The 16,199-nt window shown below is 40.9% G+C and overlaps 1 protein-coding gene across 3 annotated transcripts in view; it reads left to right on the top strand.

Moving 5' to 3' along the window:
* Positions 1–16,199, top strand: part of MYO18B (myosin XVIIIB) — a 560,248-nt gene that overhangs the window by 195,115 nt on the left and 348,934 nt on the right. For all 3 annotated transcript variants that reach the window (XM_063454642.1, XM_063454641.1, XM_063454640.1), the window contains exons 18-20: positions 1,795–1,942; positions 5,060–5,219; positions 13,697–13,880. In XM_063454642.1, coding sequence (XP_063310712.1) covers positions 1,795–1,942; positions 5,060–5,219; positions 13,697–13,880 — 492 coding nt within the window. The remainder of the gene's footprint in view (positions 1–1,794; positions 1,943–5,059; positions 5,220–13,696; positions 13,881–16,199) is intronic.

Here is a 16,199-nt window from a genome sequence, read left to right as displayed (position 1 = left end):
ATTTGCAACAGGGTTGATGTTCCAGGAGGGATAAGCCAAATGGCAAATGATTTAGGTAAACTAGAAAATGGTCAGAGCTGTGGCAACTGATGTTCCAGGAGGGATAAGCCAAATGGCAAATGATTTAGGTAAACTAGAAAATGGTCAGAGCTGTGGCAACTGACATTTAAAGTGGATAAGTGCAAGATAATGCATCTTGGACGTAAAAACCCAAGGGCAGAGTACAGAATATTTGATACCCTACTAACCTCAAGATCTGAGAAAAGGGGTTTAGGAGTAATTATTTCAGATGACTTAAAGGTAGGCAAACAATGTACGTAATAGAGCAGCAGGAAATGCTAGCAGAATGCTTGGTTATATAAGGAGAGGTACGAGCAATAGAAAGAGAGAAGTGCTCATGCCATTGTACAGAAACTGATGAGACCTCACTTGGAGTATTGTACGCAGTACTGGAGATCGTATCTTCAGAAGGATATTGATACTTTAGAGAGAGTTCAGAGAAGGGCTACTAAACTGGTTCATGGATTGCAGGATAAATCTTACCAGGAAAGGTTAAAAGATCTTAATATGTATAGCTTGGAGGAAAGACGGGACAGGGGGGATATGATACAAACATTTAAATACATAAAGGGAATCAACACAGTAAAGGAGGAGACTATATTTTAAAGAAGAAAAACTACCACAAGAGGACTTACTCTTAAATTATAGGGGCAAAGGTTTAAAAATAATTTCAGGAAGTATTACTTTACTGAGAGGGTAGTGGATGAATGTAATCGACTCCAGCTGAAGTTGTAGAGGTTAACACAGAGAGGGAGTTTAACCCCTTAAGGACCAAACATCTGGAATAAAAGGGAATCATGACATGTCACACATGTTATGTGTACTTAAGGGGTTAAGCATGCATAGGATAGGCATAAGGCTATCCTAGACTTAAGATAAGGCCATGGACTAATGAGAGTATTTAGAAAATCGGGCAGACTAGATGGGCCGAATGGTTCTTTTCTGATGTCACATACTATGTTTCTATGTAATATCTCGATTTGTTACCACCCAACAAGGATATATGTCACAAGAGAGTTTCATCCACTAAATAAAACATATATTGAGCAATTTCATACAGCATACTATATCAACTACAACACACATATGTATGCAATATGCACCTCACATACAAGTTATACCCCTAACTAAAAGCAGAGAAAGCCAAACCAAAGAGTTGAAAAGTAAATACATGTATTCAGGAAAGGATGTAACTCCTAAATGACAGGGAATTGAGCAGTTGTACTGCAGGGACATAGTCTATTCACGTAAACTGTTTCATTAAGCCAAAGTTGTTTTAGTGCGTATAAATTCCCTTTAAGGCCAGAGTAGCCAAGATCAAAGTATAGCTGTAATATAGAATTTTACAAAGTAAGCTTTAAGCCATACATCTGAAATTCACTTTGAATTCTCACTTTAGTAAACAATACTTGTTAGTGAACTATCCTGTAAATTGTGAAGTTCTAATGGCAGTTTGTCTGTATCAACCATAATATGGCTTAAACTATGTCATGGGACATAAAATGCATCCATTCCTAGCAATACTGCATGACCCAATGTCTTATGTATTTTTGACTGTACACAAATAAGTTAGTAAACTAAAACAGTGAAGGCATATTGATCGTTGTGTGCTTTAATAGATGTGTTGATTTGTTTCCCCATCTTACTGTTTCTTTCATTATTGGCTAAGTAACATCTTTGGGGCTTTGGCAGCAATCACAAATATTTACACTGACAAGCATTGACTTTTTTCAGTTAAACATACAAGCCAACAATCAAATGGAAGAGAAAAAAGGTCTCCTTTGGATTCTCGATGAAGAAGTACTCATCCAACGTTCTACCGATAAAACTATTCTTGATCGATTGTGCTCGTACTTTGAAATAAAAGGAGATGATATGCAAAGTGAGTTAAACGGGGGTTTATTTGAGCTGTTAAATAAAATATTGAATTCTGAAGTGTGAATAGAAAAATAAACATTTTCAGTGTTAGGTTTTATTATCGTACCAGGGTGATTTCCAGCAATCGACTTCCTTGAACTCTCTTGGATTTTAACATTTCAATAAATATATAAGCAATCATTTTCATTATGAGGAAGATGCTCTGTGAAAGGGGAGACATGGCTAAGGGAGTTTAATTATGCTGCAAAAAGCAGCAAACATGTTTTCATATGAGAATTGAATGTGAAATGTGAAAAAGTACCGCATGCGTTTGATGCCAAAATCCAATTATTGCACTTAATTTGCATTAATGCCCATAGTGTTCCATCAAAGTGACATCTTTTGGATTGTCACTTGCCAGTTGTTTTTAAATTGGCAAGCAAACACTATACGAACTCTATACAAACCAAAATAAAGTAAGTAAAACCTTTAAATGTATGTAGTCAACATTTATAAACATATTACAAACTTGGTCATGTTGCATTGTTGGGAACACCTTTCAGATAGGGTGGTTTCTCAAGCCCCCCATTCCCCACCAATCCATCTCAGTTTCAGACCAGCCCACTAATGACTTAAATAAGACGTCATTGTGTATCAGCAAAAAAAGAGAAAGACTGGAGCCGGCTTTGCATGAATCACACACTGATCAGACTCTGTCTTTTCTCCCAGTTTGGATGTGGCAAGGTGAAAAGATCATATAAGTGCACATGTTAGTCTGTCAGGAGTGCCCAATGCACATTTCCAGCATTTTAGGGACAAGACACTGATTGGTTGGGGGGAAAAAAAGCAGGTAAACATTAAAAAAAACAGAACCATGTGTACCTGCTTTTTCAGCCTGCAGAGTTAGACAACTGTCTCATTTAACCCCTTAAGGACCAAACTTCTGGAATAAAAGGGAATCATGACATGTCACACATGTCATGTCATGTGTCCTTAAGGGGTTAAAGCTAAAGCATTTGAATGAGACAGTTGTCTCAAAGTGAAGCATGTTCTTTTCACGTATCGTAACCAGGTCTTTCATAACATTAGTTTAAAAAAAAAAATGGAATAGTAATAATACATACTCCAGAGTTCTTTAAGATAATATATGGACATTGTAGAGCACATTTTAAACAGTCTGGCCCTGAAATATGCATTTTGCAATGTGTACCCGAGTGAAATGATGATATTGCTTCTCTAATTTTATATCAATAACTTAAAAGGGGAACCGTCACTACTCAGGACATGTTATTAAAATGTTTACTTATATTTAGCAAATATAAATGTTTGAGGTTGTGAAAATGAAATTGGATGTAGAAATCTACACCTCTTTATCCTGCAGCTGGGCACTCCCATCCTATGTTTCTGCTTCTCCTCTTTGTTTTTAATGTTTTCCATGTCTTTGCTTTAACTGAACTTTGTTGTGGAATTTTAAAGAAAATGGAGCATTTCATGGAAAAACTTTAACACAAATTATAGGTGATTGCCAATGTTTTATTTGATGGTGTCGATTCCAGAGAAGTGACAGTTCCTCTCTATGTATACAAGACCATCATTCTCTTATAGCACAGTAAACTGGAAAACAGTGCACTGTCTAAAAGAAATATGCTATAGGATTATTCAAACAAGGCTTAAAGGGAAACTATAGTGCTAGGGAAACAAAATTGTTGCTCCCCGTGGTGCTGAATGGGGCGAAAAAACCCTTCATCAATTACTTGATTCTAGCGCCGATGTCCCTTCAGGCTCCGCCTCATCTCCTCGTGCGCACATTGGGACTTCCCCCATTGGAAAGCATTGCATAATATTTTCCTATGGGGTTTTGGGCAATGCTGGATGTCCTCATGCAAAGCATGATGACGTCCAGCGTCAGTTAGGTAACCATCCGGAAGTCTGGCAGACAGCCACTAAAGGTAGAGTTAACCACTGCAGGGTTAAGGGGCATGAGACACTGCACCCAGACCGATTTAATAAAATGAAGTGGTCTAGGTGCCTATAGTGTCCCTTTAAATACAAAAGTGGCCTCTGGCTCCTAGTAATATCTTGCCAAGGCTGGTACTGGGATAATAAATTTCACACGATATGTAAAGGCAGAGCATCTCAATAGGATGGGGCAGAAATAGAGAAGTGGTGTGTTATTGCATCACCAATGATGCACATACCATCAAAGTGATGTCCTTTCAGGTTAAATATATTGTGCTTGTTTTACAGAGCAAAAGCAATTTCACTGCTTGCAATGCATTTACAGGTGAATTATCTCTGGTGTGCTTATAAGTGGGGTACCAAAGGACATTGTAGTGTACAGTGGGTGGTTAGGAACTGTAGTGAGTATGTGTGTTTAGAGACTGTAAAATGTGTGTGTGTCTAGGGGCTTTAGTGAGAAATAATGTGTGTCAGGCGGGTATGGCATATGAATAGGGCCTGCAAAGTGTGCATGCATACGTCTGTGTTTCAAGGTTAAAATTTATTAAATTTAGTCCCTTTTCAACCTAGACTCATATCTATGTATAGTGGCTGTAGTGTACATGAATATGTATATGGGCTGTAGTGTGTGTAAAGGTGATTTGGTGTGATTTTAGGTTTAGCTGGCCCAAGAAATCCCTACTTTACATGTGCTGGCCAAGATTATCCTTCAATCACCCAGTCAGCTTTGGCCTATGGCCATCGCAGCCCAACAGGCATTTGCCTGGCTTGCCTGATGTAATGTCCTCCTTCAAAAAAGCATAGCAGATCCAGCACACTTTTATTTACATAGACACTCTGCTTCTGATTAGATGTTTATGATATTTAGTAATCCAATATAAGGAAGGAACACATCACTGATCTAAAAGCATTCTTAGGTTTGTAGGTTTCATTTTTAACTGCCAAAGGGGATATGTAGCCAATTTTGCACATTAAGTGCACTCAACACACTTTATATTCTGTACATAATTTCCATTTTTTTCACTAATAACTTATTGTACAGTTATACATATGTATTCAAAGAACTGTGGCATATTTCATGTTTAGTGTTCCTTCAATAATTATATAAATGTAAGTTTTCCATGTACCAATAACCTGTATGAATCATATCACAGCTTCTGATTCTGATTCATATGCTTTGTAGGTAATGGACCCATCCGTAAATGTGAACAAGCTCTTCAGTTTGAGATCCACCACCAGCTGGGTAAAGACCCAGTCCGATACGATGTTTCAAATTGGATCAACAAAGCTAAACTAAACCTATCTGCTGAAAATGCCATTCAAGTTTTGCATCAATCACGAATGTAAGTATAAATGAATATACAGATCATCAGATAATTTTCATCTCAAGAGTTTATATTTCTTTGCCAGAACATAATAAAAAGCCTGATGCAACTGACATGGCTATCTTGCTAGGGTTTGTTATCCTTTGTAGCACAATTTATAAAACCCATAGTGACAGTTACTGATTCAAAAGAAATGGCTGCAGAGAGCATGTGATGTCCGGAATCTATTTGAAAAAAGAAAGAAAGAAAGAAAAAAAAAGAGAGAGAAAGAAAGAGAGGAAAAGAAAGAGAAAGAAATAAAGCACATTTTAAATATTATTTTTGGTAAATTCCAATGGAAGGTGGAGCTGCTGCAAATGTATCTTGTCCTGTAATCAACAATGTATTCATTTATCCCAGTTTCCTACAATACTTCATTATCACTGGATCTTTGATTCTAGATGATACTCTGTAACAGTTTATGTTACTCTCTTTCTAATCTGTTTCTTATATCAGTAAAGTTTAGTCTCCTGCATTCATTTATTTGAATCCAGGTCATGCTATTCCAGCAAGCATAACAAGGTTTTGAACTTTGTTTCTGTTTTGCTCAGGGCTGCTATCAGTTTGGTACCCAGGTACTATCAATACTTCAGTATCAATTAACAACCCAAACTGTACTTCCAATCACACGGCTCCAATCAATCAGAAGAAGTTCACAAAATGTTCTATAAGCCAGTTAAAGCTGTGCTTTCACATAGTATCTTGCAGCTTCCAACAAACTGTTAATACAATTGCATTTATATATAACATGGCTGTTCTGAAAATATCCAATTGATAAAACCATTATTACCATATTACCTAAAACAAGACTCCATATGAAGTCAGAGGGCCTGACCTGTCTAGAGAGAGAAATGCTAAATCACACTGACACCAACTTTGAAAACCTGATACACTAGTCTTGAGTTGTTATGACTCTCATGCTGAGCAGACTCATCTAATATTTCATATACGACTTTTCATTGTGAGTGACAACAATCTGATACACTTATGGAAGGACTTATTAGACAATGGCTGATGTGAGCTAAATTAGTCCTAGCCACTATCCAATAAACACCATCTTCTTAATTTCTGTTCATTTTTGGCAATTGTTTCTTAAACATTTGTGCTTACTTTTTAATGTGCTGCTATAAGTAGGATATTTCTAAGTTCCCTATCAGCTTTGCTGTGGACATTGGCCTAAAACTGTAATGAAAGTGCCAGGTAAGGTCTCCATTGTGATTTATACATTGTCAGAAAGATATCTCTTAGTCATTTATCAATATAACTGCTCTCCAATTATACTGACTTGAATTATAATTGCCCAGCCTAATTATTTTGATGGGCACATCTGTATAATATTCCTTTCTTGTCACTAACTGTATATCCCCATTAGAACTCAAAAACACAGGTCTAAAATAATTACATGTTGAATGTGATATGCCTCTGTAAATAAAGGAATAGGACGAGTTATGCTCAGAGATGCATTGTGTTGGAGGCGGCAGGAGAAATATGATCTTGTGCTTCAGCCTGTCAAGCCTCAAATGATTAGCTTCATTAAAACTCACTTTGAGCCAGCTGACTTTTATAGCTTTATCGGGAGAGTGCCTACATGCAATTTCAATTGAAACATAATCAGAACATTATGCTTTTTACATTTTCAATCAATATAACCTGCAATGAAATAAGTCCAGACTGTTTGACTTTATATTATATTTTTTTGGAAATGTCTTTAATTCCTTCAATAGGAGATAAAATCAGGAGATTAAAGCAGGGTTTGGATTTTAAAAGCCTAGCACAATATATTTGCCAAATTAGCGCATACTGTACTCCATTATTCTTCATGTTTGACAATTGCTTTGAGTCATTTATTTTCATCATGTTGTCATTGCATGATATGAATAAACACAATGTTATTCTGTACTGATTTATATACACATATTTTTTGCTGTCAAGTTTTTATTTTATGAATAGGGGCAACAAAACTTTTTTGACAAAGGAATTATAGACGAACTGGGGGAAAAAATATTTAAATTATATTTTTACTTGTATGACAAGGTATAAGAATAATAGCATCATTGTTAGACAAAAACTTAAAAACTCAGCTCATACATATTTAAAAGGAAATTGCTAAGTATTTGAATATGAACACTATATTTGTAGATCAAGGCAACTGTAATTTCAACCTGTATATATGCCCTGTCTGCTCTACTATTTGATGTTATTTGTATCACCTTAAAGGCTCTTGTACAGTGTTAGAGAAGTATAGCTTCATGTATAGATCATCTATAGTAGGCAGACAGAATAATCAGAGCATCAGCATTTGTATATTGGTCAGGTGAAGTCCAGTATAGGGTTAGAAGGAAATGCTAGTGACTTTTTAAATTTAGTTTTGCAGAGCAAAGTTAATTTAATCTTATGTTAGACAATTATTGTGATATTAGCCTTATTACCCTGTGTTTTCCCCTTTACACACCAGCAGATGTTCTAACATATGTTGGTGGATATACTGAGCTCTGGCCACCAAGATATATATTGTGAAGTACTCCTTTTTAAAATTATTTCTTGGATTAGGCTAGTGGGTGATGTTATAGGTGGGCTTAGTTTGGTTGACCACTTTGCCAGCTACATAAATATCCTGAACCCATAACCCTGACATCTGCCCGCCTAAATGTTGGAGTAGTCATCACTAGTGATGTCCTGAACGGTTCGCTGGCGAATAGTTCCTGGCGAACATAGCTTGTTCGCGTTCGCCACATACGGCGAACATATGCGATGTTCGGTCCGCCCCCTATTCGTCATCATTGAGTAAACTTTGACCCTGTACCTCACAGTCAGCAGACACATTCCAGCCAATCAACAGCAGACCCTCCCTCCCAGACCCTTCCACCTCCTGGACAGCATCCATTTTAGATTCATTCTGAAGCTGCATTCTTAGTGAGAGGAGGGACAGTGTGCTGCTGCTGATTTAATAGGGAAATTGATAGCTAGGCTAGTGTATTCAGTGTCCACTACAGTCATGAAGGACTCATCTGATCTCTGCTGTAAGGACAGCACCCCAAAAAGCTCTTTTTAGGGCTAGAACATCAGTCTGCTTTTTTTTTCCCTGTGTAATCTAATTGCAGTTGCCTGACTGCCAGCATGTGTGTCAGGCTCACAGCGTATACTGTGCCCACTTGCCCAGTGCCACCACTCATATCTGGTGTCACAATAGCTTGCATTTAAAAAAAAACAAAACTTTTTGGACTGTAATATAATAGCAGTCAGTTTACTTCATACGTGTGCGTTTCAGGGCCTGCCAGGGCACAGTGTCACACCAGTGCAAATCATATCTGGTGTAACAGTAGTGTACATTTAAAAAAAACAACACTTTTTTGACTGTGAAATAATAGCAGTCAGTTTCCTTCACGCGTGTGCGTTTCAGGGCCTGCCAGGGCACAGTGTCACACCAGTGCAACTCATATCTGGTGTAACAGCAGTGTACATTTAAAAAAAAAAAATGTGTTAGTTGTCTGCAAGCGTGTGTGTCAGGCCTACAGCGTCTACTCTGCCAACTTCTGCCAGTGCACAGTGCCACTCATATCTTTTGTCACAGTAGCTTGCACGCATAGTACCACTAATCGAAAAAAAAAATGATAGGCAGAGGCAGGCCTCCCCACAGGGGCCATCGTGGTCGTGGTGCTGTGATTCCCTTTGGCCCTAGAAAAATGCCCAGTGTTCAGAGGCCACGTACCCTGAACTCGAAAAGTTCTGAGGACATAGTTGACTGGCTAACACAGGAAACCCAATCTTCTACAGCTTCCGCTCGGAACCTTGATGCATCATCCTCCTCCAGCTTAGCTTGGGGCACCTCTCAAGTTACCACTCGCCCGTCTGCCGCCACCACCAACACTAGTACCACAGCCGCTTCACTTGATATGTCAGAGGAGTTATTTACACATCAGTTGGTAGAAATGAGTGATGCGCAAGCATTATTGCCAGAGGATGTAGATAACAGGGATATGTCTCCGTCAGGCAGCATTACACACATGGACGTACGGTGTGATGATGATGATGTTGTACCCACTGCTGCTTCCTTTGCTGAGTTGTCAGATACAAGTGAAGCGGTTGATGATGACGATGCGTCCGTGGATGTCACGTGGGTGCCCGCTAGAAGAGAAGAAGAACAGGGGGACAGTTCAGATGGGGAGACAGAGAGGAGGAGGAGACGAGTTGGAAGCAGGGGGAGGTCGTCGCAAGGAGCTAGTGGCACAGTCAGACAGCATGCATCGGCACCCGGGGTCAGCCAGACAGCACGCCAATCAACGCATGCTGTTGCCACCACCAGAATGCCGTCATTGCAGAGCTCAGCAGTGTGGCATTTTTTGTGTGTGTCTGCCTCTGACAACAGCGATGCCATTTGCAACCTGTGCCAAAAGAAACTGAGTCGTGGGAAGTCCAACATCCACCTAGGTACAACCGCTCTGCGAAGGCACATGATTGCACATCACAAACGCCTATGGGATCAACACATGAGTACAAGCAGCACGCCTACTCTAAGCCGCCATCCTCCTCCTGGTCAAGCATCTTCAGCCACATCAACCACTGCTGTCCTCCTTGCCCCCTCTCAACCATCCGCCACTCCGTCTCTCGCCTTGAGCAGTTCCTGCTCATCTGCCCACAGTCAGGTGTCTGTCAAGGACATGTTTGAGCGTAAGAAGCCAATGTCACAAAGTCACCCCCTTGCCCAGCGGCTGACAGCTGGCTTGTCTGAACTCTTAGCCCGCCAGCTTTTACCATACAAGCTGGTGGAGTCTGAGGCGTTCCAAAAATTTGTAGCTATTGGGACACCGCAGTGGAAGGTACCCGGCCGAAATTTCTTTGCACAAAAGGAAATCCCCAACCTGTACTCGATTATGCAAAAGGAAGTAATGGCATGTCTGGCACACAGTTTTGGGGCAAGGGTCCATCTGACCACTGATACCTGGTCTGCAAAGCATTGGGTAAACCTGCTGATGGCTGCCAAGCATGGAATGCGTGGCTCTGCAGAGGAGTTGGTGACACCGCCACGACTTGCAGGCAGGCCTGCTGCCACCTCCTCTACTCCTCCTACTCCATCCTCTTCAATAACCTCCTCGGCCGAGTCCTCTTCTGCTGCTGCATCTTGCTCCACATCAACGGCACCCCCCAACTCCCCAGGTACTATTCCACATCCCGGATACGGCAGTGTCACGCCGTCTTGGGTTTGACTTGCCTGAAAGCAGAGAGTCACACCGGACCAGCACTCCTGTCCACCCTGAATGCACAGGTGGATCAGTGGCTGACTCCGCACCAACTGGAGATCGGCAGAGTGGTTTGTGACAATGGAAGAAATTTGTTGGTGGCATTGAATTTGGGCAAGTTGACACATGTGCCGTACATGGCACATGTGTGTAATCTGATCGTACAACGTTTGTGCATAAGTACCCAGGCTTACAGGGGGTCCTGAAGCAGGCCAGGAAGGTGTGTGGCCATTTCAGGTTTTCCTACACGGCCATGGCGCACTTTTCAGATATCCAGTGGCGGAAAAACATGCCAGTGAGGCTCTTGATTTGCGACAGCCCGACACGTTGGAATTCAACACTCCTAATGTTCGACCGCCTGCTCCAACAAGAAAAAGACGTTAACGAGTATTTGTATGACCGGGGTGCTAAGACAGCCTCTGCGGAGCTGGGAATTTTTTTACCATGTTACTGGACGCTCATGCGCAATGCCTGTAGGCTCATGCGTCCTTTTGAGGAGGTGACAAACCTAGTCAGTCGCACCGAAGGCACCATCAGCGACATCATACCATTTGTTTTCTTGCTGGAGCGTGCCCTGCGAAGAATGCTGGATCAGGCCGTAGATGAGCGTGAAGAGGAAGAGGAAGAGTTGTGGTCACCATCACCACCAGAAACAGCCTTCTCTGCATCGCTTGCTGGACCTGCGGCAACGCTGGAAGAGGATTCTGAGGAAGAGGAGTCAGAGGAGGAATGTGGCTTTGAGGAGGAGGAGGAAGACCAACCACAACAGGCATCCCAGGGTGCTCGTTGTCACCTATCTGGTACCCGTGGTGTTGTACGAGGCTGGGGGGAAGAACATACCTTCAGTGAGATCACTGAGGACGAGGAACGGGACATGAGTAGCTTGGCATCCAACCTTGTGCAAATAGGGTCTTTCATGCTGTCGTGCCTGTTGAGGGATCCTCGTATAAAAAGGCTGAAGGAGAACGACCTGTACTGGGTGTCCACGCTACTAGACCCCCGGTATAAGCAGAAAGTGCCTGAAATGTTACCGAATTAGCGCAAGTCAGAAAGCATGCAGCAGTTCCAAAATCAATTAAAAAGTATGTTTTACACAGCGTGATGTCACAGCACAATGGGAATCTAACAGGGGAAGAGGTGAAAGTAATCCTCCTCCTCCCACGACCACGCCGGCAAGGACAGGACGCTTTAGAGACGTATTGTTGATGGAGGACATGCGGAGCTTTTTAAGTCCTACGCATCGCCACAGCCCTTTGGGGTCCACTCTCAGAGAACGACTCGACCGACAGGTCGCAGACTACCTCGCCTTAACTGCAGATATCGACACTCTGAGGAGCGATGAACCCATTGACTACTGGGTGTGCAGGCTTGACCTGTGGCCTGAGCTATCCCAATTTGCGATAGAACTTCTGGCCTGCCCTGCTTCAAGTGTCCTGTCAGAATGGACCTTCAGTGCAGCAGGAGGTATTGTCACTGAGAAGAGAAGTCGCCTAGGTCAAAAAAGTCTAGATTACCTCACCTTTATTAAGATGAATGAGGGATGGATCCCGAAGGGATTGACAGTGGGCAACACATTCGACTAAAAAAGGCCTGATGAGGGGGGCTACTTAACACACCACTCCTATCTGGTGGCACATTAGATTACACGCGCAGTGCCCCAAATTTGAAGTAGGAGGACCAACCAAGCATCTTTTTCCATCTCCCGGTTCCTAAAATCAATGCCATATACACGTCCCCTGATAGGGAACGTAACAGGGATTAAACTGATAAGAATAGTACTACTTAACACACCTTATAATAACGCAGAGAGAGGCAATGCAGAGAGAGGAGTCTGAAGAAGAGGAGTCAGAGGAGGAAGGTGGCTTTGAGGAGGTGGAAGACAAAACACAGCAGTCGTCCCAAGGGGCTTGTTGTCACCTTTCGGGGACACCTGGTGTTGTACGTGGCTCGGTGGAGGAAGAGACCTTCAATGACATCAGTGAGGACAAGGAACGGGACATGGCTAGCTTGGTATCCAACCTTGTGCAAATGGGGCATTTGCGGTTGTGCAAATGGACTGTTTGCGGTGCGTTAAATGGGGAGTTTGGTCTGTCACTGTGAAGCGGGCGTAACCCTTACACTACCTGATCGATACAACATCATACCTGATGTTTAAAGCACGTTATTCCAAACAATTTAGGAATGTTAGGTGATTTATGCCCTTTATGGATTAAAACCAGACTCTGCGTCAACTATGTAATTTTCCATGGGAGTTTTGCCATGGATCCCCCTCCGGCATGCCACAGTACAGGTGTTAGTCCCCTTGAAACAACTTTTCCATCACTATTGTGGCCAGAAAGAGTCCCTGTGGGTTTTAAAATTCGCCTGCCCATTGAAGTCTATGGCGGTTCGCCCGGTTCACCTGTTCGCGAACATTTGCGGAAGTTCGCGTTCGCCATTTGCGAACGGAAAATTTTATGTTCGCGACATCACTAGTCATCACTCTCGGTGACAGCAGTTCATTATTGGTTTTAATCCGATCGTTTTCCTTAGAATTTTCAGCAGTGGGCTGTACCTATCATCTTGACACCCATGCCCCCTGGAGTAACAGCTGATCACTGTTTGGTGAATCTCTCCAGGGGCGTTCCGTCTGATGACGTGTGTGCCGTTGACTGGTTTAACCTTGGAAGAAAGAGGGACCTCTCAGGGGACATTCATCGATGACATGTGTGTGCATGATTGGCTTAACCTCATAAATATATATATATCTTGGTTTTCTATTATGAATTTCGATAAAGTTGATTTTTTATTGTTGCCATTACCTTTGAACGTAGTTACTTGGAGGTAATTTCAGTGCGAGTGGATCCTTCCTTTTTTTTTTTTAGATAGGATTTTTCTCTCATTAGTCTTCATTTATTAATTGTTTAGGGTTATGCCCTTAGTTACCTCTCCAATCCACCTTGAGCTACAGTCTGGGTTTCCCCCATATCTGTAACTCATTTTTGTCAATTATTGTCATATTCGGATCAGATTAATATCAAGAGATCTAGCCTCAGTGTAGTGACAATGAGAGTTCATTAAACAAAAGCAAGAGTAGGAAAAAGTCTAAAATTTAGCATGATTCTTGCAGATTTTTTGAGTTTTGTCCCAGTGTCGCACTTCATTCCTCCCTGCGACACTTTTATATATTTCCTGCAATGATTACTTATATGAATGAAACATCTATTTTTTGCTCACCAGGGACTACATAAAGGACTTGTTTTTACCTCGAGCAAAGTTTCCACTTATTTGTCGTTCATTGGCTGGCATGGAGGGAAAATCGCAGCAAGCCTTGCAGAGAATTAGCTGCGTGAGAAAAACCTTTGCCAGCAGCTTTGCAGCTGTAAGAAGAAAATCAGTGTGTGCCCAAATCAAGCTTCAGGTGGTAAGTACTCTTCTTCATTACATATGTCAGTAGATCTCAAGATGATGTCCTGGGACCATCAACCATTCTTTGGACTTTCATGAATGTCATTTGTTTTGATTGATAGTGTGTGACAGTTTGAGTATGTGCGAGAATGACTGAGGTAAAAGCATTGAAGAGTGTGTAACCTTCACACATATAATTTTAGTTTTATCTTTAAACTGTCATTATATGGTTACATGACTTTTTTTGATCCTTTCAAATTCCAGAGGTAGAAGGGATAATCTTTTTTAAGTGCTAAGATTATGCTAGAACTTCCAATCTGTAATATGTTTGGTCAAAAATACTTTTGTGGAAATTACATCATTTTCGCATTTTTTAATTTTTTTATTATCAGTAAAATAAATTGTATTATCAATATCAAACGTTACACGTTAATGATATATTTGGGTTACTTGCTACACTATTGTTTGTAATATTGGAGTTCAGAAATGAGCAATATCAAATCAAAGTATAGGCTTTTTATGATTTACATAGTCAGTAATAATAAAACAAGGCTTATGATGGTCCATAAACTCTCAAATATATAAATCTTTATATAGTGTGCACAGAAGGAATATCAAGAAAGTATAATGAATTTACACAATCCAATTAACAAAATGTATCTTTATCATCTTTATTAGCAATTTTATAGCATGTATTAATTGAACGTGCAAATCTTTAGTGATGCAATACAACATTAGTTAGATGGCGTTATTTTTTTTTTTTTACCTATAAGGAGACAATTGCTTTGATACACTGTTTTATGTACATGTTATATTTTGAATATACTTCTTACATCTTTATTTATGTGTATATTTGCTAATGTTTACCATGAATACTGTAACCGTTTTATAAAGCAATTGCATGGGAATATTTGTATGTGAGCTTTTTTCTTGTTCTTAAGGGTGACATGCTGTATCAGCAACTTTCATATTTACAAAAAGTGTCGATCAACACTAAGAAGTCCATCCAGAGCTTAGCAGAAGATTAACGCAAACCGATGTGGCCTTTTTCATAAATAATGATTTCTACCACTAAATATGTGGGTTTAAAAAGTTTCCCTGATTAAGTTCTTATAGTACATGATAATTTTATTTACTGAAGTTTATCTAAAGTATATATTGACAGTGCTCTGAAATCACATACAAATGCCTGCCTTTTACATTAATATTTGTTGACACTTGCAGCTTCAATACAAAAAAGTATCAAAAACCTGTCTCTCCACCGAAATGATAAAGTTCTGTATAATAATATCGTGTCCTCTTGAGAACCCTAATACATTATGTCTTCCAATCTGCTGCCATGCAATCTGTCAAACAACAGGCAGAGTTCATTCACTGATTATTGCTCAACAAGACCAAGAAATATGTCTTATTTTTCATTTTATTTTATTTTAGATTATTCTACACACAATCAACTTCAGTTTTTAGATACAGTATGCAATGCTAGTTTTATCTGTGATTTCATTGTTTTTAGATCTCATATCATTAAGTGAATTTGTATCTCTGTCACCTTAAACTTACCTCTGCTCTGTCAGGATCCCGCGGGCGGCTGCGAGGGGAGGCTGCAGTCCACTCGCGGCACTCACCCTCCAGCCGTCCGCGGTCCCCTCCCTGGCATGTGCTCGGCGGGCGGCATCCTCCCAGCCACGGATGCCGCCCGCGTCTTCCTCTACGACCCCCAGTGGCAGCATGCATGACGCTGCATGCTGGGAGACCGCCCATTTTACCAAACGCCGGGGTCAGCCACCTGACCCGGCGTTAAAGGCACTGTGCCTCAATCACAGTGGGAGGTCTAGATATCTCCCACGTGTAATTGTTAATTCTGAATGGCAATGATCCAATCAGAATTAACCTAATGATTTTATATACTTACCTTTCCTGTTCCTCTCTGCCCTGTTGTGGTCTTTGCTTGCTAGTACTGCTACTGAACTTGTGTTTCTGGTTACGTACTCTCTGGCTTGTTTATCTGACTTTGTGACTTTCTCCTACCCTTTGACCTTGGCTTGTTTCTCGTTATTCTGTCTTCTGGTTCTCCTTACTCGGCTTGTCTCCTGATTATTCTTTGTGTGCTTAGCCCGGCCACTCTAAGGTCCGGTACTGCACCTTTTCTGTGTGTGTGTTAGCGTGTTTGGTTCCCGGTATCGTGACATGCTCTCCCTCTTTCAGAATCTGTATTGTTTTCTTTGTTTCTGATCTATTTCTCTTCAAAACACAAGACAACGTAGAGACTCATTTGTCTTATGTATTTTTCCTATGTTTGACTTTATTTGACTAAAGGAGGAGCTCCATTTACTGT

This window comes from Pelobates fuscus, chromosome 5 (assembly GCF_036172605.1).
Source record: "Pelobates fuscus isolate aPelFus1 chromosome 5, aPelFus1.pri, whole genome shotgun sequence".
NCBI lineage: Eukaryota > Metazoa > Chordata > Amphibia > Anura > Pelobatidae > Pelobates > Pelobates fuscus.
This window is presented reverse-complemented; position numbering and strand designations above follow the sequence as displayed.